The sequence below is a fragment of the Megascapheus bottae genome, chromosome 7 (assembly GCF_031878675.1).
Source record: "Megascapheus bottae isolate mThoBot1 chromosome 7, mThoBot2.hap1, whole genome shotgun sequence".
NCBI classification, from domain to species: Eukaryota; Metazoa; Chordata; class Mammalia; order Rodentia; family Geomyidae; genus Megascapheus; species Megascapheus bottae.
Window position 1 is genome coordinate 40,916,978 of NC_143515.1, and position 23,007 is coordinate 40,939,984.

General features: G+C 33.9%; 1 protein-coding gene across 1 annotated transcript in view; it reads right to left on the reverse strand.

The window, feature by feature from the left end:
* Positions 1 to 23,007, reverse strand: part of Ehbp1 (EH domain binding protein 1) — a 283,776-nt gene that overhangs the window by 203,672 nt on the left and 57,097 nt on the right. Inside the window, exons 4-5 of the mRNA XM_090336837.1 lie at positions 21,691 to 21,786; positions 15,734 to 15,787 (exon numbers count right to left, since the gene is read on the reverse strand). Coding sequence (XP_090192963.1) covers positions 15,734 to 15,787; positions 21,691 to 21,786 — 150 coding nt within the window. The remainder of the gene's footprint in view (positions 1 to 15,733; positions 15,788 to 21,690; positions 21,787 to 23,007) is intronic.

Below are 23,007 nucleotides of genomic sequence, written 5' to 3' on the forward strand. Positions count from 1 at the left end.
TTGCCCCATTTGTAAGGAAATGGAAAGACTTAGAAAAAATCATATTAAGTGAAGTAAGCTAGACTCAAAGGAACTTAGGCTCAATGGTTTCCCTCATTTGTCATAATCAGTAGAAACCTTGGGCTCTCCTAGCAGAGATTTACAATAGAACAAAACCTTGATACAAAAGGCCATATAGTAGGATGCTAAATGAAAGGATCTCTAGGATATAGAAACATAACCCATATAATGAATGATTGTTATTCTTAAGATACTATGTTATCTCTCATCTCTTTTGGTGTCCCTTGGTTATCTCATATTGTTATAGTATCTCACTTCGTTACCTGATATATTGGCTATATTTGTATTTGGTTATTTGAAATTGGATAGGGAATGGGGGAAAACAAATGAGGGGAGGGGGTGGGGGGAGGGAAATGGGAACCAAGACATGTGAAAGGGTATCAATGTATGGGAATTAATGCACCATCTATCTGGCAAATATCATGTAACCTTTCTATTAATTACAATAAAAAATATATGAAGAAAAAAAATATATGGAAAAAAATCAGAGCCGGGCGAGGAATTTGGCCTAGTGGTAGCGTGCTTGCCTAGCATGCACAAAAACCCAGGTTCGATTCCTCGGTACCACATACATAGAAAAAAAAAAAAAAAGCCAGAAGTGATGCTGAGGCTCAAGTGGTAGAGCTCTAGCCTTGAGAAAGCTCAAGAACAGTGCTCAGACCCTGAGCTCAAACCCAGGACTGCCTCCCCTCCCCCAAAAAAATTTACAACAAAAGACAGGAAATGAAAGGAAAAGCAGGATGAAAGTTATATCAAGAAATTTTAGGTAAAGAAAGTTATAACAGAATATCTCCCTACTGCACTCCTACCTATTTCCAAAGGGCAGACCTGTGTTTTAGCAGGCAGGGCTATTTTCAGAAAGATATATAAGGTGTGGAGAGGAAAAGAATACATAGGGAACAAATACATAGGTAACATATTCAAACACCCACAGAGGTAAGAGGAAGGAGACATTCAAGTTCAATGCCAACCTGAGCAAATTAGGAAGATTCTTAACTCAAAACCAAAATATAATACTTTTTTAAAAGGCTCTAAGTATGACACAAATGATAAAGCACTTGTTTATCATATGTGAACCATTTTGCCCTGGGTTCAATCCCCATCATCACTCACAAAAAATAGAAAAAAAAAAAAAGAAAAAGAGGCTGGGAAAACTGGGTATCAACATATACCCAGACTAAAACCAGATTCTTATCTCTTGCCTCACAGTAAAATGAATTCTTATCAGAGACTTTAATATAAGATCTGAAACACAACAAGATGGAAAAGAGAGTTACAAAGCAGTATGGTTATTCCTTGGTACCCATCAAGAACTGATTCCAGGACCCTCATAGATCTACCAAAATCTACCAATGTTCAAGCATTTTATATAAAATGGAGTAGTATCTGCATATAATCCAAGTGTATTCTAGTGTACCAATTATCTCTAGATTACTCATAATACCTAGTAAAATGCAAATGTAATATCTAGTAAAAACACAAACAGCAGTAAGGAATGATATTAAGAAAAAGTATGTACATGTGCAGTAGAGACACATTTTCCCCATAAGAATTTTCTCTCAGTGGTTGACTGGTCCAGAGGGCTACTCTACATACTACTGCTAAAAGTTCTTCCAAAATAACTTTTATTTTTTAAATACATCCATCTTAAGGCAAAGAAAAGTATTCTTCAAGTATTAAGTTATTTTCAACTGGTGTTCCTGATTTACCAAAACAGTTTTATTGAGCCAAAGATTATAAAAAACACAATCGCATAAACTTCTATTTGTCACAATGCTGATAAAAATCAATAAGTTACCCAATTTATGCTTAGTCACAAAAACAGTAAGGTAAAAGGTTTCTTTAAATTCAGAATATAAAAATATTGGGGCTGGGAGTTTGACCTAGTGGTAGAATGCTTGCCTAGCATGCACTGTGCTCTGGATGCAATTCTTAGGTACCATATACACTAAAAAAAAAAAAAAAGCTGGAAGAGGTGCTGTGACTCAAGGGGCAGTGCACTGGCCTTGAGGAAAGCCCAAAGACAGTGCTCAGGCCTTATGCCAAGCCTCAGGACTGGCAAAAAAAGAATCTCAGTTCCAGAACATTAAAATATTAACGAATATACTATAAAGAAAAAATTGAATCATAAAGGAAAATATAGGGATGTCAGTGGCTTAAAACAGTAAAATAAATGTAGCCAATGGATTATTCACAGAGTTGTAAAAAAACTATTTTCTAAAGGCTACAAAGGTATTAAAGTATTACTGACAGTTTTGTATTATTAAGCTGGTATCTGTGACGTGTACATGTAAACTAGGTTTTTCTAATCAGTTATACTAATGTCAGCAATTCTATTTTAATCAAATAGAATTCACAAAAAATATCCATTTGTTTATCAGTACAAAGTATATATATTTACATAAACAAAGTTCCAATTCTATACAGAAAAATCAATTTAACTTAGATTTAGAATGTTTTCTTTTGTTTAGCTAATTTTGTAGTTTACTTCATAGTTCTTTGAGAAAGAAATTATATTGGAGCCTTCAAGATATGACCTTGTCTTTCAAGGTAGCTGGTTGGTTTAGCAGAAAACTGGAATGCTAAAACCTATTTTATTATAAAGTTAGAAATATTTTATTTACATATTGCTAAGAAAATACATAGAAACAAATGAAAGTAGTAAATTGAAAAGTCGTAAACAAGTGCTTTTCCATTAAAAGTCAGAAGTGTTATTCGAATCCTACTGTAAAACAATTACCAAGTCTCCATTCTAATGTTTTTCATCAGAGGGAAAAAGGCCTCACGCAGATTCATAAAATCTTTTCTGTGCTAGTGTATTTTACTGCCAAATTTCTATGAATAAACATGTAAAAAAATTGCTCAAATGTACTGCTGATTTTAAACATATCTAAGGTAGTATTAGAGGTTTGTTTTGATAGCTCTGTCTTATTTATCAAGCTTCCTCTCCAGTTGGTTAAAAAAAAATAGAATTGAAAGCAACTTTGTTCATGTTTCTATCTCACTCATCTATATGTAAGACATTTGAGTATAACTAGCAGGAAGTAAGAATAAAGTAAATGGTTATAGCAATTTAGAAGATACACTGTACTACTGTGACTCAATAATCATTACACAAATTATAGGCCATCAAATTCATTTCAGTATAAATGTTAAAATTTAGAGTATTATTTGGTTGCTAGAAACTAGAATGCAAAAGACTATGTGGTATTGTTCCTAATCTGAGACTGTTTTACTGCAGTCTTCAAGGAGATACAGTAAATATCCGTTAAAATAGCTTTATGTATTAAAACTTAACATATCTTAAAATATTGAAATGTTTTCAACTTAACTTGTTATAAAGTCAGATTTTTGCCCTACTACCTTTAATTCATTTTACCGTTATTAAGGTTTTGTTTATTTTGCAGCCGTGGGGGTAAAGGTTTTTTTGATAAAAGGTATACACTAATTTAGGCTAAAAACAACACTTGAGGTGTGTCCAGGTTAATCACATAAAAACAGCTTTCTGCTATTATCATCTTCCTCAACTACTTTTAAAAATGTTTTAAAATGTTTATGCAAAGATTTCATTGTGAATCTATTTTTTTAATGGGTGTTTCTGTCCTGGAGCTTGAATTCAGGGCATGCACACTGCCCCAGAGCTGTACCACTTGAGTCAGCCCAAGTGTCTTTTTGCTTCTTAATTAGCGTCTCAAGAACTTTTCTTCCTTGAGCCATCATGCCACTTCTGGTTTTCTGGTGGTTAGTTGGAGATAAATGAGTCTCATGGATTTTCCTTCCTGTGCAGGAACCGTGATCCTCAGACCTCATCCTCCTGAGTAGCTAGGATTACAGGTGTGAGCCACCAGTGACTAGCATGGCTTAATTTCAATTAAAAAAAACTTTCATGCACCAAATTTTACTTAAATTTAAGAGAGATTTCAATTCTCTAAAGTCTGTGCAATCATACACCTTTTTCAGTCCCAAGACTAAAAATTAGGAACCCCTGCTGCAATAGCAAGCTTGCTATGGCATCAGAATACCAGTGTAGGCTACTGTCTGCCTACTGAAGGACAGACAATTTCATATTTGTAAATGGCTGGGTAAGCAACATGAGTATACATTCATTTCTGCAGACTGGTCAAAGATTAAAGATATTCATTTTCTTTGGTAAAAGGTATTCAATTTCAAAACTTGTAACCAAGTTTCCATAACCTGGTCTTCATTAAAAAAAATCAATGAAATGTAATTTCCCATTTCCTCTTCAAATTTTTCTTCCAAGTTTATAAATTTTCCTACTCTTGTAGTTTCTATCTTTCACTATTAACAGGTATTGAATTCTTGTTATATTTCAACAACGATTTTGTACATTATATACGATCATATGAGGCCACTCTCATTTTAGAGATGAGAAAACATTAGTCCCAATAGGATAAATAAGTATGAAATATATGTTTCCACTGCTAGTATGATTCAAACACAAGCCAGAGGCTTGTTTTCCCATTATCCAATGCTGTTCCAACTTCTCAATTAATCTTAAGAGTAAAGGAGTAAAATACATACCTCCCAGGATTTAGAAAGTCTAAACAAAGTAGCTTGATAAAACATGGTATCTCAATGGTAGCTCAATAGTTTCTCTCATTTGTAATAATTAGTACACTTCTAGGACTCTCCTAGCAGAGGATTACAATAGCTCAAAATCTAGGTACATAAGGTCATATAGGATGAGACTAAATGAAAGGATCTCTAGGATATGGAAACAAGAGCTTTACTACCTTGTGTGACTGTTGTTCTTAACAGACCATGTTATTTCACTTCTCTTTTTTTGCCCTTTGGTTAATATATTTTTACTGTATCTGACTTTGTTACCTGGTATATTGTATATATATATTTGTTTATTTGAAATAGGAAAGGATTGTTGTCCTTAAGGTACTATGTTATCTCTCATCTCTTTTACTGTCCCTTGGTTATCTCATATTGTTACAGTATCTCACTTTGTTACCTGATATATCGGATATATTTGTATTTGGTTATTTGAAATTGGATAGGGAAGGGGGGAAAACAAGATGAGGGGTGGGGGTAGGGGGGAGGGAAATGGGGACCAAGACATGTGAAAGGGTATCAATGTATGTGAATTAATGCACCTTCTATCTGGCAAATACCATGTAACCCTTCTATTAATTACAATTAAAAATATATGAAAAAAAGAAATAGGAAAGGGAAGCAGGGAAAACAAATGACTGGGAGGGGATGAGGGAGGGAAATGGAGACAAAAACATGAGAAGGGGTATCAATGTGTGAGAAGTAATGCACCTACTACCTGGCGAATGTAACTGTAACCCCTGTAACATTACCCAGACAATAAAACATTTTTTTTTAATTTAAAAAGGAGACCGTCTTCATGTGTTTTCCATAATGGATATACAGGACATTTTTTATACATACAATGAAATCAAATAGGAAGCTATTTGAAACTGTGTCACTAGAGAAAATGACTAAAGGATACAGCATTGTGTGTTCTTTGCTGTGGATATAATATTCCATGATATCATCACATTGGGACTTACACAATTCCTTCAACTGTTACTGTTTACCAAATATACTGCACAGAAGATGATTACCAAAGCTAAAATTTGCATCTCATTTCAATAATGTCTACTATATTTAAGTATGTTGTGAATTTTGCCTTTTAACTTGAACTTTTCTCATTTTTCATTAAAAACATTAAAAAAACATGGCATCTCCTTATATTCATGTTCCATCTTTAAACTTTCTATTATTCCTGTATTATTCTAAAATGATTCTGTAGATTTTATTACGAGAATACCTTGAATTATATACAAGAGATTAAACTTTGGGGTGGGGGGTGGAGGGGAGGGTAATGGGGACCAAGACATGTGAAAGGATATCAATATATGTAAATTAATGCACCTTCTATCTGGCAAATATCATGTAACCCTTTTATTAATTACAATTAAAAAAAAGAAAAAGAGAGATTAAACTTTATGGTAACATACTAGGGATATAGATACCCATGTTTTCAACAAATTTCTTCATAATAATTCAATGATTTTCTTCATAATCTCAATCTATTGTATTTTAGCTTATCATTATTATCATTATGAGCATAATACATATTACTTTATTGCTGTTTCAAGTGTGTATCTTAGTAAAGATGGTCACTATAACCCCTATGGTAGTTAATATAGTTAAGCTCTAAATCCAATACCTAGTTCAATAAATGTTTGATGCATGAATGATTGATCAAATGGTAAAGTGCTTTCAGAGACTGAAGTGTTAGATTTAAGATCAGGCTTCATTGCTCTTTGTGTATTCTTGAGTTAGTCATTCCCACTGAATTAAATAACTTATACAACATTAACATTTAGGGAGATTTAGTAAAAGTTCACTATGTTTATTTAAAATGCTTTGTATTAAGAAAACTTATTAAATATTGTTTGTAAGTTATGACATTATTAAAAGTTTAGACATTTAAATTTTATTGCAAGAATCAGAGCAAGATCTTAAGATTGATATAAGTAATTTTAGGAAAAAAGTAATATAAAAAATTCTAACAGAATATTTATCTGCTTAACCAAGTATAAGAGTGTAAAATTATTTTCAGAATACATTCCAGAACATATAAAGAACTACTTAGTACTTTTCTTCGCATTTACCAAATCCTTAATTTAACAAGTACCAAAAAAGATTTTCCAAAATCATTTTCCTTCTTAATCAGAATTCTACAGTAAATCCAATTTGAGATATAAGTATCCATGTTGTTACACTAATGATTGTAGCAATAATGGGCACTGACAAAACAGCAACCCTTCAATAGTCCCACAGCAGTCTTTCTCATCATATATGCCATGTAAATTTGCAGATTAACAGCATCTACATTATGAATTTTAAAATTATTTGTAAAAGTCAACTGAACGGTTGTACATATTACAACTCTAGAAAAACAACAATCCTTTGCAAAATGAATTCTTTGAGAAAGCAATCTACTGAACAGTATACCATTCCACAAAGGAACCAATCTAGCTTGCCTCCAGATCTCTGCTCGAGGTACTCAGGTCATCTGATGCTCCCTCCAAATTACCTGCTAGTGACTATCTGATAATTGTACTTGGATTTTAGATTAGCAATACAGTGCCTATACCATGTTCTTCAATACACAGTACTCCCTAGTTAAGCATATTAATTATTCTATAGCAGAATATTCACAAGTGGATTACACACCACGAACAGTATACCCAATCATGATTTTTCACAAAGTGGATTTGAATCAATCTTTTTCTAAACATTTAATCTTACATAAAGATTTGGATTTAAAATTTACAGATTAAAAAGTATAAAATATTTCTCTCTTAGGTTTCAATTTAAATGACTTTCAATAGAAAGCTCACCCTATCCAAATCCAAGAGCCACATCTGGTAACCTTCCTGATGACAGAGTCCTGAGGCAGCACATTGCATTATGTGACAGGGAGCATGTGTCTAGTTATAAGTCTGGCCTTTCTACTTCTTTCTTTTTTCCCCCTGCTAGTCCTGGGAACTGAACTCAGGGCCTGAGCACTGTCCTTGGGCTTTCCTAAAGGCTAAGTGCTCTACCACTTGTAGAGCACAGCTTTTACTGTTTATGTGGTACTGAGGAATTGAACCCCGGGTCAATTCTACCACTAGACCAAATTCCCAGCCCCTCTACTTCTTTCTTATCAAAGTCACCAGGATTTAATAACAGAGGCTTCACCCTTCAACTTACATATATCAGATCCATTTCCAAAGGGCCTATACACTTAATTCAGTTGAATCAAGTATTCATTTCATTTTTAAATCTATCTATCTATCTATCTATCTATCTATCTATCTATCTATCATTATCTAGATAGATAGATAGCTGTACTAGTACTGAGCTTAAACTCCAGGCCTTGTGCTCTTGTTCACAACTTTTACTTATGGCTAACACTAACACTTTGGGCCATGCTTCCACTTCTGGCTTTTTGCTGGTTATCTGGATATAAGAGCCTCATGGATCTGTGACTGGGCTCAGCTTCCTGAGCTACTGACACCAGGAAGTTTTCCCCTTTCTAAAATACCAGTTACACACAATTTCAGAAATTACACTCCTGCATGAGTTCAGGGGATAAAATCATAGTATGTGATGAATTGCTTCATTGTGCCATTGGTTTCAGTATCTGTGGAAAAGGATGACAGCACTGTTCTTACCCTAATTGGGCACCACTATATACACTTGTGATCCCACATACTAAGGAAGCATCAATAGGAGGATGGCCACCCAGGCCAGTTCAGGCATAAATATGAGATCCTAATTTGAAAAATAATGGAAGCAAAGAAGGATGGGGGTGTGGCTCATGTGGTAGGAAATCTACCCAGCAAGTGCAAGGTCCAGAGTTTTGTTTTTCTTAATATTAATTTAAAAACTCAATAGTCATTCTCAACTATTTGCAACTAACAATAGGTAAATATATTATAAATAATCTAAAATAAAAAATAATTTCAAATTCTCACTCTTGAAGTATATGCATATATATTATGTTTGTGACTAAATCTGAATGTCAGCCTAGATGTTAATTAATGGCCAGTACATTTACTTAAAAAAACTAACTGGATTAAATTTATAAGGGAAACATATTCTAATCAAACAAAAAATTTAATTAAAAGATTTTAAGGGGCCGGGAGTTTGGCCTAGTGGTTAAAGTGCTTGCCTAGCATGCATGAAGACCCGGGTTCGATTCCTTGGTACCACATATAGAAAAAAGCCAGAAGTGGTGCTGAGGCTCAAGTGGTAGAGCTCTAGCCTTGAGAAAGTACAAGCACAGTGCTCAGGTGGCAAAAAAAAAAAAAAAAAAAAAAGATTTTAAGGTTAATCAAGTATTTGTAAGATATCTGATTTCTTTAGGGTAAGTATGAAAAATTATTAAGAAGCATGTGTGGCATATATGAGGTACACAATAGTGAATAAAGCTAGGCATTTGTGGTTCACACCTGTAAATCCTAGCTAGGCTGAGATCTGAGGTTTATGGTTCAAAGCTAGCCCTGGAGTAAAGTTCATGAGAATCTTATCTCCAATTAATCACCAGAAAACTGGAAGTGTTGCTGTAGCTCAAAGTGGTAGAGTGCTAGCCTTAAGCAACAGAATTCAGGTACAGCACGCAGGCCCACAGTTCACACCCATGACTGCACCCCCCGCCCCACATACAAAAGAATGAAAAATATAAAATTGTATAATAATTCTGGAAACCTAAGCTTCCTTTCCTTTATAATTTCTATGGCCTCTAGAAAGTTATAACTAAAATAGCTATTCCTTAGCAGACTAGATGCTTTACATACATTATATTTAATCTTCAACAGCATATGGAGTATATATAGTAATATCATCATTTAAAATCTGGGACAACAGATTAAATAGCTGGTGCCAGAGCTCACACTTATAATCCTAGCTATTTAGGAGACAGAGATCTAAGAATCATGGGTCAGAGCCAATTTAGGCAGGAAAGTCCATGAAATTCCTATCTGCAATTAATCATGAAAAAGTCAAAAGTGGAGCTGTGGCTCAAGTGGCAGTGCACTAGCCTTGAGGGGAAGAAAACAGCTTAGGGGAAGCACCCAACCCCTCATACCAAGGCAGGGGTGGGGGGAAGGGATTACAGAGCTTCGGTAGAGGCCACACTTGTACATGGAATATGTTTTAAAGTCTGACCTACATAGAAATAGCTTTCTAGCCTAAAAAAGAAACTCCAGACAAAATTGGGAAATTTATTTTGTGATTAGCAACAGAAGTTATCACAACAGAGACAAAAAAAATATTGCCTTAAGCAAAAGTCCTCAGAATTCTGATGGGTAACAAATAAATGCTAACATTTCATTTTGTAATATTAAATAGCAATCTAATAATCAAAATAACTTTGCATGGAGTATAAATATTAAAGACAATCTTTAATCTAATATGCATTTTTACAAGTTTATCATTAAAAAATTAACTAAAGACTTTGCTATGATTCTACAATTCCAAATTATTTATTTTCATCTTTGTCATTGGGAGGGTCAGTTATTACACTAGGGACTTGAATAAAAGTCTTCACTAAAATCTTTATTCAAAATCTTGAATGAAATCTATATAATCTTGACCAAGTTAGCCTCCCTAAGTCTTACTTTTTCTTTAGAGTGGACTTGGTTATTGTAAATGGGAAAAATGAGATAACAGGTATAAAGCATTCTGCACAGCAGCTGGTATAGAATAATTCAAGAGAAATTTGTAAGAAGGATATATTTTAGAGGCTTCTGTTTTATTGAAGTATTTAATATAAAATAAAATTTCACATTTTGTTAGTATTATTTTCATGGGACAGTATGAACAGTCTCAAAATCTCTTTATCAACTAACACAAAATGCAAAGAAAGAAAGACATTACATCTAATTTACTTTGCAGTGTGATTGTTGTGATACTGTCTTTTCAATGTCAAAAAATGTATCAAATTATGCTCAAAGTTTTTAAATTTTTTTAAAGAGACAGGCTTTAACCCTTTGAAATCATTAACTTTTCTATATTTAATATGGAAACACAGTTAAAATCTAAGGTAGAGTATTAACACTGTAACTTGGTACTGCTACATTATGTTCTGCTCCTTCTCTGGGGAAGTCAATTCTATTATTTACCACTGAGGGGAGCTGTAACCTAGGATAACTTTTATATAGAACACCCTAAGGCTATTTTTAAACTTTCCCACAGCCTTTCAATAGTCAGCTTTCATATTAAAATACATTTAGTTAATGAGACTTTATTCAAAAAGTAACAATAAACAAAAAAGGCACAGTAGCTCAAGTAGTAGAATGCCTGTCTAGCAAGCACAAGGCTCTGAGTTCAACCTGAAGTCCTACCAAAAGTAAAAAATGAAAAAAAAACTTCAATTCTCTGTTGAATATATTTTAAAGAATAAGAAGGTACATTATATCTGTCATCATAAAGACAGTGGGATTTATATTCCACTTGCATGCTTTATGTTTTCTATAGCATGTTAATGGTATGCTATATATTTACAGTTGTTTAATACATATTTATTTTATCTAACATACTATATATTTAACACATAAATTTTTCTTCTCTCTTATACACATCAAACACACACACACACGCGCGCACAAACACAAATGTACACACACAATCACTTTATTTCCAGTACCTAGAACAATGCCCAGGACATAATACATGCTCAGCATTTTCAAGGTTAAAAATACTTCATTACATGATGTCAAGTAAGCAAACTGCTACTATTATAATCTACTTATTCTGATTTTTTATTTAAAAGAAAATATCTAAGAAGAGTTCTTTCATAAACATTATGCTGGTAAAACAGGTCAAATCTCATTCACTCTTTTTTTTCATATATTCTTATTGTAATTAATAGAAGGGTTACATGATATTTGCCAGATAGAAGGTACATTAATTCACATACATTGATACCCTTTCACATGTCTTGGTCCCCATTTCCCTCCCCCCTACCTCCACCCCTCATCTTGTTTTCCCCCTTCCCTATCCAATTTCAAATAACCAAATACAAATATATCTGATATATCAGGTAACAAAATGAGATACTGTAACAATATGAGATAACCAAGGGACAGCAAAAGAGATGAGAGATAACATAGTACCTTAAGGACAACAATCATTCATTATATGGCTTATGTTTCCATTCACTCTTAAACAAGAAACCAAAATGTTGATATAAAAAAAAAACTAGTATAAGCCAACAAAAATAAAACCCTAATAGACTTATTTAATAAAATTTTGTTGTCTTCTAACATAGCATTCCTAGCAATATTGTTGTCATTGTCATTGTTAATGGCTAAGGGTTTACCTGTACCTCCTACATTCACTAATTTTATTTTTCTTTAAGCTATTTTTTATCAATATGTAGAGACCACTAGATTTTTTTCATTTGCTTTTTTTTTTTAGTTTTTGTAGAGGTTTTTCTTTGTTGTTGTTGAGACAAGATACCTCAGTATCAAACGAGGTTTTTCCTTGTTGTTGTTGAGACAAGATACCTCAGTAACAAACTATCTGTGTACCCCTAACTGGCCTTAAATTCTCAATACTCTAGCTTCATCTCCCAAATGTTAAGATTACAAACATGTGCTACTGCATTGTTGGTGAGAATATTAAGACTTATTCAACCACTCTGGAAAGCAGTATGGAGGTTCCTCAAAAGACTAAACAGAGTTTCCCTATGACCCAGCAATCCCACTCTTGGACATTTATCCAAATGACCATAAACCAGGTGACACTAAAGCTACCAGTACAAGCATGTTCGCTGCAACATTATTTACCACAGCTAAGATATGTAATGAACCCAGATGTCCCTCAGTGGACAAATGGATCAAGACAATGTGGTATATATGCACAATGGAATTCTATGCTCCCATCAGAAAGAATGACATTAATCCATTTATAAGGACATGGAAAGACTTAGAAAAAATTATGTTAAGTGAAGTAAGCCAGACCCAAAGAAACATAGGCTGCATGGTTTTCCTCATTTTTCAATAGGAATATGTGGAAGTAGAGAGATAAGGAAGCAAAAAGTCAGTTGCCAAAAGCATAGTAACAGCTGAAAATCTCTACAAGTCCGGTATTCTTTCAACTATATCATACACAGTAACATTTTCATAATATTACATAATAAAACTTAATTTATAGTCATATTTCAATTATAATCTTGATTTTTATAAAATAATAAAAATAGTAGTTTAAAATATTATTTCAGGCCTGTAATCCTAGCTACTCAGGTTGGCTGAGGATCATGGTTCAAAGCCAGCCTGGGCACAAAAGTCATGAGACTCTTATCTCCAATTAACTACCGGAAAATCAGAAGTGGCACTGTGTCTCAATGTGGTAGAATGCTAACCCTGAGCTGCAAAGCTCAGAGAGAGTACCCAATGCCCAGAGGTCAAGCCCCACGACTGACAAAAAAACAAAAACCAAAAATAACAATGCTATTATTCTTACTGGATTCTTGTGAATTTAAGAATGTTAATATATTATTATGTTCAATTCTTTACCTAATACCTGATTTCTAAGGAACTTCAACTATCTTGAGTAATAAAAAACCTGGACATATACATTTTAAAAAAGCTAAATAAGCTCTTTCATTTGAGAAATGTATACCTTAATAGGGAAATGGTAATACAAATTACATCTTTTCATTCTATATTCTAGTTAAATTTTACCATTTAAGTTTTAAAATATTTCCCTTGAAACATCTCAAATATATATATAAACATTTAAAAATATATATTTCCAATTATTTTATGTATAGATATATTTTAAATGCCTTTATAAAATACATAATATGGAATTTAAGAAAAAGATTATTTGAATGACTTTCACAATCAAATCTAGTCTACTGCATACAGTTTTCCTTTCTTTTTTATTTTTGATTTATACCTTTCCACAATATAGTAGCTTATAATCTATTTATTAGAAATTTGGAACTGTTATTGCTTAGTTCTAAAATTAACTGAACCTCTTTCTGAACAGATATAGTTTGTTTTTATTCACTCTTGCCACTAATTACAGTCTGAATCTAACTAGCTCACCAGCACATTAACAGACTTTAGATGTATCACTGGGCCATGATTATTGAAAACTAGAGTACCATCCAATGGGAAAAAGTTCTTGATATGTATACGATCTGCGTTTCTGATATGCAATTGTTAGTGTGAGTTACATTCTATTTCAATAAGCCAAAGAGTTTTCTTAAAACTTTAATACACTTCTTCAAGCATATTGTTAAAATCTACCATTACAGAAAAGTATAAATCTTTAATATGATGATAATGCCTTCATATCTAGATATCAAAGTCCCTGCTGCATTTGAACCTAGTCTTGATCCCACAATCCCCAGCAATTTAGTTCTGAAAATGGTACAGTTAATACTGGGAAAAGTTAAGATTTTTCTGTAGGGGGAGCATAACCTAGTGGTGGAGTGCTCGCCTAGCATGCACGAAGACCTGGGTTTGAGTCCTTGGTAACAAATACATAGAAAAAACTGGAAATGGTGTTGTGGCTCAAGTGTCAAGTGGTAGAGCTCTCAGGCCCAGAGCTCAAGCACCAGGACTGGCACAAAAAAGATTTTTCTTTAATTAGAGAAACAAAGTCAGGTACAGAAAGGAAGAAGGAAGAATACTAGTAGAGCGCCTGCCTCGCACAAAGACCCAGGTTCAATTCTTCAGTAACACATACATAAAGGAAAAAAATACTGAAATGATGCAAAGTATAGCATGCTATCATTATGCTTCAGAGCTTTGTTGATAACAGTAATGACAACAGCAACAATATTCAGTTAGAATTATTTAACTTCACAAGTTAAGAAACTTTTCCATGATTACAAGTTTGTAAAAAGAGCTACAACTCTGATCCTCAAGCCTATTCTCTTAACAACTATAGTTTCAGCACCTTTCTTTTTTCTAATTCCTGGTCAGTAAATATCTATCTACCTACCTACCTATTTACTTTTTATTTTCTTCTTCTTTTATATTTATTTATTTATTGCCAATGCTGTGGTTTGAGCTAAGAGCCTTGCACTTGCTTGGCTAATGCTCTACTACTTTAGCCACTTTCAGCTCTGCTTTTTGCTAGTTATTTTTGACACAGAGTTGTAGAGACTGTGTGTGTGTGTGTGTGTGTCCTGGGGCTTGATCTCAGGGCCAGGGCACTATCTTTGAGTTTTGTCAAGGATAGCACTCTACCACTTGAGCCACAGCACCACTTCCAGCTTTTTCTGTGTATATGGTACCAAGGAGTCAAACCCAGGGCTTCATGCATGCTAGGCAACCACTCTGCCACTAGGTCACGCTCCCAGCCAATGCACAGACTTTTGCTTGAGCTAATTTTGAGTCATAATCCTCCATGTCAGACCTACATATGAGAAATGGGTGTCTCAAATAAACATTTATTGAATACTTGCTGTATAACTGCTACTCTCTAGGTACTCTAAGCATAGAAATTAAGATAATTATTAAATCACTAACCTATAATTTTTCAATCCATATAAGAGTAGAAAGTGCATTGTTTTTTCCAGTCCTGGGTCTTAAACTCAGGCCCTATCCTTGGGCTTTCCTCAAGGTTAGCATTCTACTACTTCCATTTAAGCCACAGCACCACTTCCGGATTTTTCTGTGTATGTAGTACTGAAGACTCAAAGCCAGGGCTTCATGCATGCTAGGCAAGCACTCTACCACTAAGCCACGCTTCCAGTCCCTACAAAGTGCATATTTTATTGTAAAAGCTTCTTTCAATCATGCTTTCATTCAACAAGAATTTGTTACATGTGATATGCTGAAGAGATAAAAATAAGATACAACTCTTTTTTTTTCTTTTTTTGCCAGTTCTGGGGAATGAACTCCCAGTCAAACTTCCAGCCCCAAGATACGACTCTTCCCTTGAGTCCAAAACAATGTGTGATTTAGTATTAAAAACTTTTACAGTTTTAAGAAAAGTACTTTTTACAGATAATTCTGTTATTATTTTATCTAAGAACTTCTAAAATCTATATATATTACTCATTAAATTTTTCTAAGATAATGTTTCTATTACCAAAATGCTCATTTACCATAACAATGCATATAAGTAAGGTAAAAAAAATGTGAAAAGGTGGGAGTATGTGCCATTAGCTTACATTTTCTATGACAAATGTCCACTCTTTGTCTTCAAATTCCTCTGCATGAGGATCCTGTAATAAAAGCAAATCATGAATCTGAAATACATGTTAATACAATCAATCCAGTTAATAAAATGCAAAGAGCCTTGCTTTTTAGCTTTTACTAAAAGAGACAAAAGAGTAACAAAATAACTTTCTAGGTACTTCCATAATTTCTCTAAATTTAAATAATTATACTGAGACATTCTCGCAGGGCTCAGTGGCTTACACCTAAAATCCTACATATTCAAGAAGACAAGATCGGGAGAATCAATGTTCCAGACCAGGCTGATTAGAAAAATCTGTACAATTCCATCTCAAGAGAAGAAGCTGGACATGGTAGTACATATCTGTCTTCCCATCTATGATGAAAAGCATAAAGTAGAAGGATCATGATCCAGGCAAGGGCCTGGGTAAAAGTAAGATCCCATTGTAATTTAATTAGTATATTAAAAAAGGTATGACTCAGTCATAGAGCTCCTGCATAGCAAAGACAAGGCTCTGAGTTTAATCTCTGTACCACTAAAAAAAAAAAACAAACCTCTCTTTTACTTTCTTCTGACTGGAGACAGATAACCTAGTTAATGAACTATTAAAAAGTAGTTCATTATATAAAAGTAGTCATATAAAACAGTCCTCACTTTTATACCTTTCATATTTAAAGTTAAATGTACCATTTCAAATAGCATTTTTCAATGAATCATATAATCATTTGGAATTCCTTTGTTCTATAAAACATTTCATAATCTAGACAAAATGGGCTTTCAATACACTCTCCTCCCTCTCCCCCATTAAGGAAATGCATAAGATACATATAATCTTCAATGTAACCTCTAAATAGAAGGTGGAGGAGGAAGAAGAGGAGGAGGAATTATTGTTCATTTACATATATACTTGTCAAATACTTTCATTATTTCATGAAACTATAGAGGTGCTTCTACAGATTCAAACATAATTGTTTTTGCTTTCAAAGATACACAATAACTCTATTTAGACTTATTGCATTTATTTAAATACATAGCCCAAAGAAATAGCTTTGCCAGAAAAACACGTTACAGCTGGACACTGTGGCTTACGCCTAAAATCCTAGCTACCCAGGAGGCTGAGATCTAAGGATCACAGTTCAAAGCCAGCCTGGGCACTAAAGTCCAATGAGACTCTTATTTCCAATTAATCTCTAAAAAACCAGAAATGGCACTAAGGCTCAAGGGTAGGGTGGTAGCCTTGGGCTGAAGAGCTCAAGGACAACTTGCAGGCCCAAGGGTAGGGCTGTAGCCTTGAGCTGAAAAGCTCAGGGACAGTGCCCAGGCTCACAGTTCAAGCCCCATGACCAACAAAAAATAAATAAATAATAAAATCAATAAAAAATAAACCCATTACATCTTGCAGAAATTAACAGACAAAACTCTCACAAAAGAGAAATCTTCTGGATTACCTAAAATTACATAATATTTCTATAGATATTTAAGAGTGGGGTCATTTTAAATCTGCATTTAAGTTATTCAAGTTCAATTCCATGTGCTAAAGATAGGATAAATTAAGGATATGAAGGGAATTGGAGAATATTTTAATGGAGCAAGCTTTTGGCTCAATATTCTATTATAAGATTAAATAAACACAGATGGGAAGGGTCTCAGGTCCCATATGCTTCTTGCAGGGAAACATCTTATTTATACTTGATTCTACTTTAGTCTATTACTAATTTTTTGTTTCTATGGCCACAGTTAAGTTCATGCCAAGGCTATTCTTTCAAGATAAAAGTGGCTGCAGTACTCTCTCAATTAGTCTGTTTTCCATTTAACCTCATCATCAAAACAGTTTTGATGATGTTGACACAACTTAAGAGTTCTGTAATGTGTCAAATAAACTATGAGATAAATCCCAAACTCCTTAGTTCTATATTTATTTATTTTATATTATTGTAGCTTGCTATCTAGCTCATGATCTGGGCTGTATTTTTATGAGTAAACTCACTCAGATGAGATAAAAATCTGCCAAAGAATTGATTTGATAATGGTGGGCAAGAGGATGATAAGACAGGGTAGAATAGAAAAATGTTTCTCTAGCTGGCTAGAGAAACTAGTGATACTGTAGAGTAATAAAATGTGATACAATGCTGAGAAGAGACATACTACCATTCTCTAGGCCATCTTTTATTTAGGGGACAATAAAGCACAGCTCTAGCACAACTATTATCAAAACAATAGTAAGGCACAAATATTTACTGAATCCTCACTATATCCCAGTTATTCTGCTAAATTATTTATTCCCACTTAGTGGCACAGAAAACAGAAACTAAAAAATGTAACTTCTCACAGTACACAGCTGAATGTTAAAAGGTATGGTGCAAACCTAGTATGGTAGCATACACTTATAATCCATTATTCAGTAGGTAAGGGCAAGATTTCAAGTTCATGGATGGCCTAGAGAAAGTCAGCAAAAAAAAAAAAAAAAGAAAGCAAGAGAGGGCATATATTAAGTAGTAGATCAAATGGATCCAAACCCAATAATGACAAAGGAGGTGAGGGAGGCGGGGAAAGGTTGTGCTGCACTGGTAGTTGTGCCTGACTTTTACCTAGTTTGCTCATTCAGTTTTATCTCTGTGTCATCAGGATCAACAAAAGTACCTGATAAAATAGTAGGATTCCAAGAATATTTGCAAATAGCATAATCAGCAAATATTTAACAGCAATTCTTAAAGCAAATAAAATATTTTTAAAGCCAAAAAAAAAATCATTCCTGAAAGAATTTTCACCAATGAACAATTCCAATGGATCCAAGACACTTGATAGGAAGATGTGACAGCAGCAGTAATCATGTTCATTCTCAAGGTACTTAAAAATCACATCTCCACCTAATTAAATATTCATGCTATTGACCAGACAAAAATACTTTTAAGAAGATTAGCTTCTTGCTTGAATCAATAAAGCTTTCTTTATTTACTACTCACCCTCTATTGTCTGCTTTCTTACTACTGTACTAAATGAACAAATCAAAGTGGCTTAGGAAACTATTTTTTCTTCTCAAAATCCAAGAGCATTTAAAAAGTTATACTGGAAACAATTATTTTCAATTAAATTCAGACTTTAAATTGAAGCATGTAAGAAATTAATTTCTAGTTAAGTCATGGAAAAATGAAACACAATGATAGCTTCCTTCAAAAGCACTGCTCTGAGTTTACCTCAGTGAATGCTCCAATGAAGACAATCTAAGCAGCCCATGAGACTTTGTAAATGGAAGAATGAAATATAAAGAATTTTTTCATTTGCAAAACTGTTAAAAAAAATGAGATCCAAAAAATTACGATGAAGCAATGAAGTTGCCTCATTTTTTCTCTTACTTCTCTGCTTTTCTAGTAAAAATCTGGAGCAATGAGGGAATCCAGAGATTAAAAAGCATCTGTTGAAAATTCTCATGCAAATACTGAGAATCTCAATGCTTCCCCAATAGTATAATTGAGCAAAAATGCTTATTATCACAAACTAGAAAGTGTTTGTTGTTTTCCTGCATTCTAACACTCACAGCATAAATGTTCAATGTTAAGGATATGCTGAACATTCTCACCTGTACTCAGAAACTATATACCTTTAATCCTACAATCAGCATATTTCCATAGTCACTTCCAACTCAGGCCGTGCATATCCTTTCCCCGTGGCCATCAGCTGTGTTTCAGCTCCATTCTAATCCCTTGTTCTCTTGTCATCATTTCTTTTGAAAGTTACATAACTATATCATTCATTTGTTTTACCAGTATGAATAAAATAATAAGTCAAAGTACTCAAGAGATTACTTAAAAGTCTTCCTTCAAGCATATCAGAGATCTTGCTATTGTATTGACATTTGTAAGTTGTTATTCTGTAGTAGACAGTATAGAGGAAATAATATGGTAAACTTAGGGAATTTGAGCAACTTACCATCCTCTCTAGTCTCAGCTTCCTTATCTATAAAACAAGAGTAACTACGGTTTGCTACGAGAACTAATAAATGTAGAGTCTGAAATTACTGCTCTTAACTATGAAGCTTTTGTATCTTTCCAATAGGAGAATTACGAAAAAGAGGGGTATAATAACAGGCTTTTTGGACAACTAGTAAACTAACAATAAGGTGTTCTGACCAACCTAAAGACAAAAAAAATATGCCGTCTCCTCCCTTATTTGTCCCTAAGCAAACCAGAAAAGAGAGAAGTATGTGTAATACATATAACAAGTATAACCAAGTTACATTTTAAAATAAATTATATAATATAAAAACTAACAAACAAGCATACTGTTTTAAGAATCTTAGACAAGACTATCTATAAAACACAGAACATTTAAAAATAGTTTTCCATCTACTAAATTAGCATTTATCACACTGTTTTGTTCTTTTGCTCTCTGCAATACTTCCTGAATAAATGTATGTGCTATGGTTTGAATATAAAATATACCCCACAGGCTAATGTGTTGAAGGCTTGTTCCCCAACTGGTGGTGGTTTGGGGAGGTGATATTTTACCTACTAAAGTTTTAACCACCTGGAAGAAGGTTACTAGGTATGTGCCTCTGAAGGATATAACTTGCCCTGGGGTTGTTCTTTTCTCCCTCCCTCCCTCCCTTCTTGTCTCCTCCTACCCCTCCCTTTCCACCTCCCTACCTCCCATCCTCCCTCCCTTACCCCCCACCCCACCCCTGTGCTTCTTGGTTGCCATGAAGTGAATAGTTTCACTCCAGTATTCCCCCTTTATCATGAGAAGCTTCCTCACCCCACGGATTGAAAATTCTGAAACTGTGAGCCAAAATGTATCTTTAAGTTCTTTCTCCTAGGTATTTTCCACAGAGAAAAAAAAAAATCTAAAACAAAATGAATTAATATACTGGCTTAAAAAACCAAAATCAATTTTTCACACTCTAAGCTATACTTTAATTTTGCATTGCTGTACTAAAAATATTTGGTGGACTTTCACAAACTTTATCATATTAAATGTTTAACATGATGCTTTACTTCCTCTTATCTACTATAAATGTAACTTCAGTACACTTTGAATCACTGAAAATAAGAAACAGGCCAGGAGTTTAGACTAGTGGTAGTGTTCACCTAACATGCACAAAGCCCTGGGTTCGATTCCTGGGTACAACATACATAGAAAAAGCTGGAAGTGGTACTGTGGCTCACGTGGAGAGTGCTAACCTTGAGCAAAAAGTGTCCAAGGATACGCTCAGGCACTGAGTTCAAACCTCAGGACTGACAAAACAAAACAGAAAAAACATTTGTTTTCTTATTCCTCTACCTAAAATGCTAAAACTGAAACATGGTTTCTTTCTCATCTCTCTTTTGATAGAAAAGATTTTGTTAAGAAATACACTAGTGCTCAATTACAAGATATGCTAAGGCTATTTGATAATATTTCAAATAATATGTAAGACTTCCAAGAAAACAACTCACATACAAAAGAAGCAGAAAGGCATGGGAACAGCTATTTTTTTTTAATCTACATTTCAAATTTACAACCAGTATTTTACTTTTAAGTTATAATATTCATGAGCATCAACAACATATTTACCAAATAGCAATTTTTTAAATCTTATTTCACTTAATAAAGTAGTTATCAATACTAAAGCAAATTATTAAACAAGGCTAGCAAAATGAAGGATGGAAATAAATGTTCTAAAATTTTTAGTTTACCACAGGAAAAACAAGGTAACGTTTTCTGTGCATAGACTACAGATAGAGGTATATCAGTTGATCTTTAATGTTAACAATTTAAAATAATCCCCAGATGATTCAGACTGTAAACCATAACATAATTCCTTTGTAATGTTATGCATTGCTTTATCCCTAAAAAAAAAATACTGAGTATTAGATATCATATTGAACACCGATGCATTGAAATTTTCTGTCATTTAGAATCATGAATAATGTATAATAGATGCATAATTTGGAAGAAAAAAATAGTACTCACCTTAAAAAGTGTTACAGTGATTTCAATGTTTTCAGGAACAGGCCAAACGACAACACCACGATACGGATTTTTTATTCCAGGTTGCCAGCTATGAGCCTATCACAGTAAAAATGACAGCTTAAATTATTAAATACAGGGAACAGAATGCAATAATTTACAAAAGTATACTAACTTTTATCTGTTAAATGTATAGTCTCCCCGAAACAAAAATTAGCCCAATAAAATGTTTTTCTAAGCTTGTAACATGACAGTTATAACACATCAAAAGTACAGATAGCTACATCTCTAGATTGCTTATTATTACTAAAGTTAATACAAATGTTCACTCCCCTACTACCATCACACACATAAACAACAAAAATACATGCAAAACTGAGATATCACGTTTTCAAAAACAACTATTTCTGATTAGGAAACTATTTCGACATATGATAATTTGGGGGGGGGTTAGATCACAGGGCTTGAACACTGGGCTTGGGCACTGTCCCTGAGCTCTTCAGTTCAAGGCTACCGCCCTACCCCTTGAGCGACCACCCCACTTCACTTTTTCTAGTGATTAATTGGAGAGAAGAGTCTCACGGACTTTAGTGCCCTGGCTGGCTTTGAACCTTGATCTTCAGGTCTCAGCTTCCTGAGTAGCTAGGATTACAGGTGTGAGCCACCATGCCCGACTCATATGATAAATTTTTAAAAACTATTTTGGTGACTAAGAACTTCCATGCTCATTTTTATTTGGTTTTTGAGAAATTGTGAGCTCAAAGACAGCACGCAGGCCCAGAGTTCAAGCCCCACGACTGGAGAAAAAAAAAAAAAGGAAGGAAGAAGAAAAGAAAGGAGAGAGGGACTAATTGTATAACTTGATCTTAATTTCCCCTTATGAACTACCTCCTATTCGTAGTAATTAAACAAGAAAAGAATAGCAGGAGTGTTTATTCCTAATATTTTTTCTAATATTTCTGATCTGGGATATTCTTCTTCCTTATAAAGAATCTTGATTGCCAAGATTTCCTAAGGAACTTCCAACCAACCCAAACCTTGAGAATTATCACTGTAGTTATCCCCTCGTAGGAATGACTGAATCTCTTTCATTAGCCACAATAGAGAGAATACAGTATGTTTAAAAGTCTCAATGGAAAAATTCAGACATGAAAATATCCTACAGAAATTTAATCCAGCCCAAATTAGGAAATTGAAGCAAGAGTAAATGGCTTATCTGAAGTAATAGTAGTAATCAATAGAAGAACCTCCAACTTCATCATTCAGATCGAGTTCTTCACTCAACCTGCATCATTCCCTGATTCACACTACAGTCAAGTA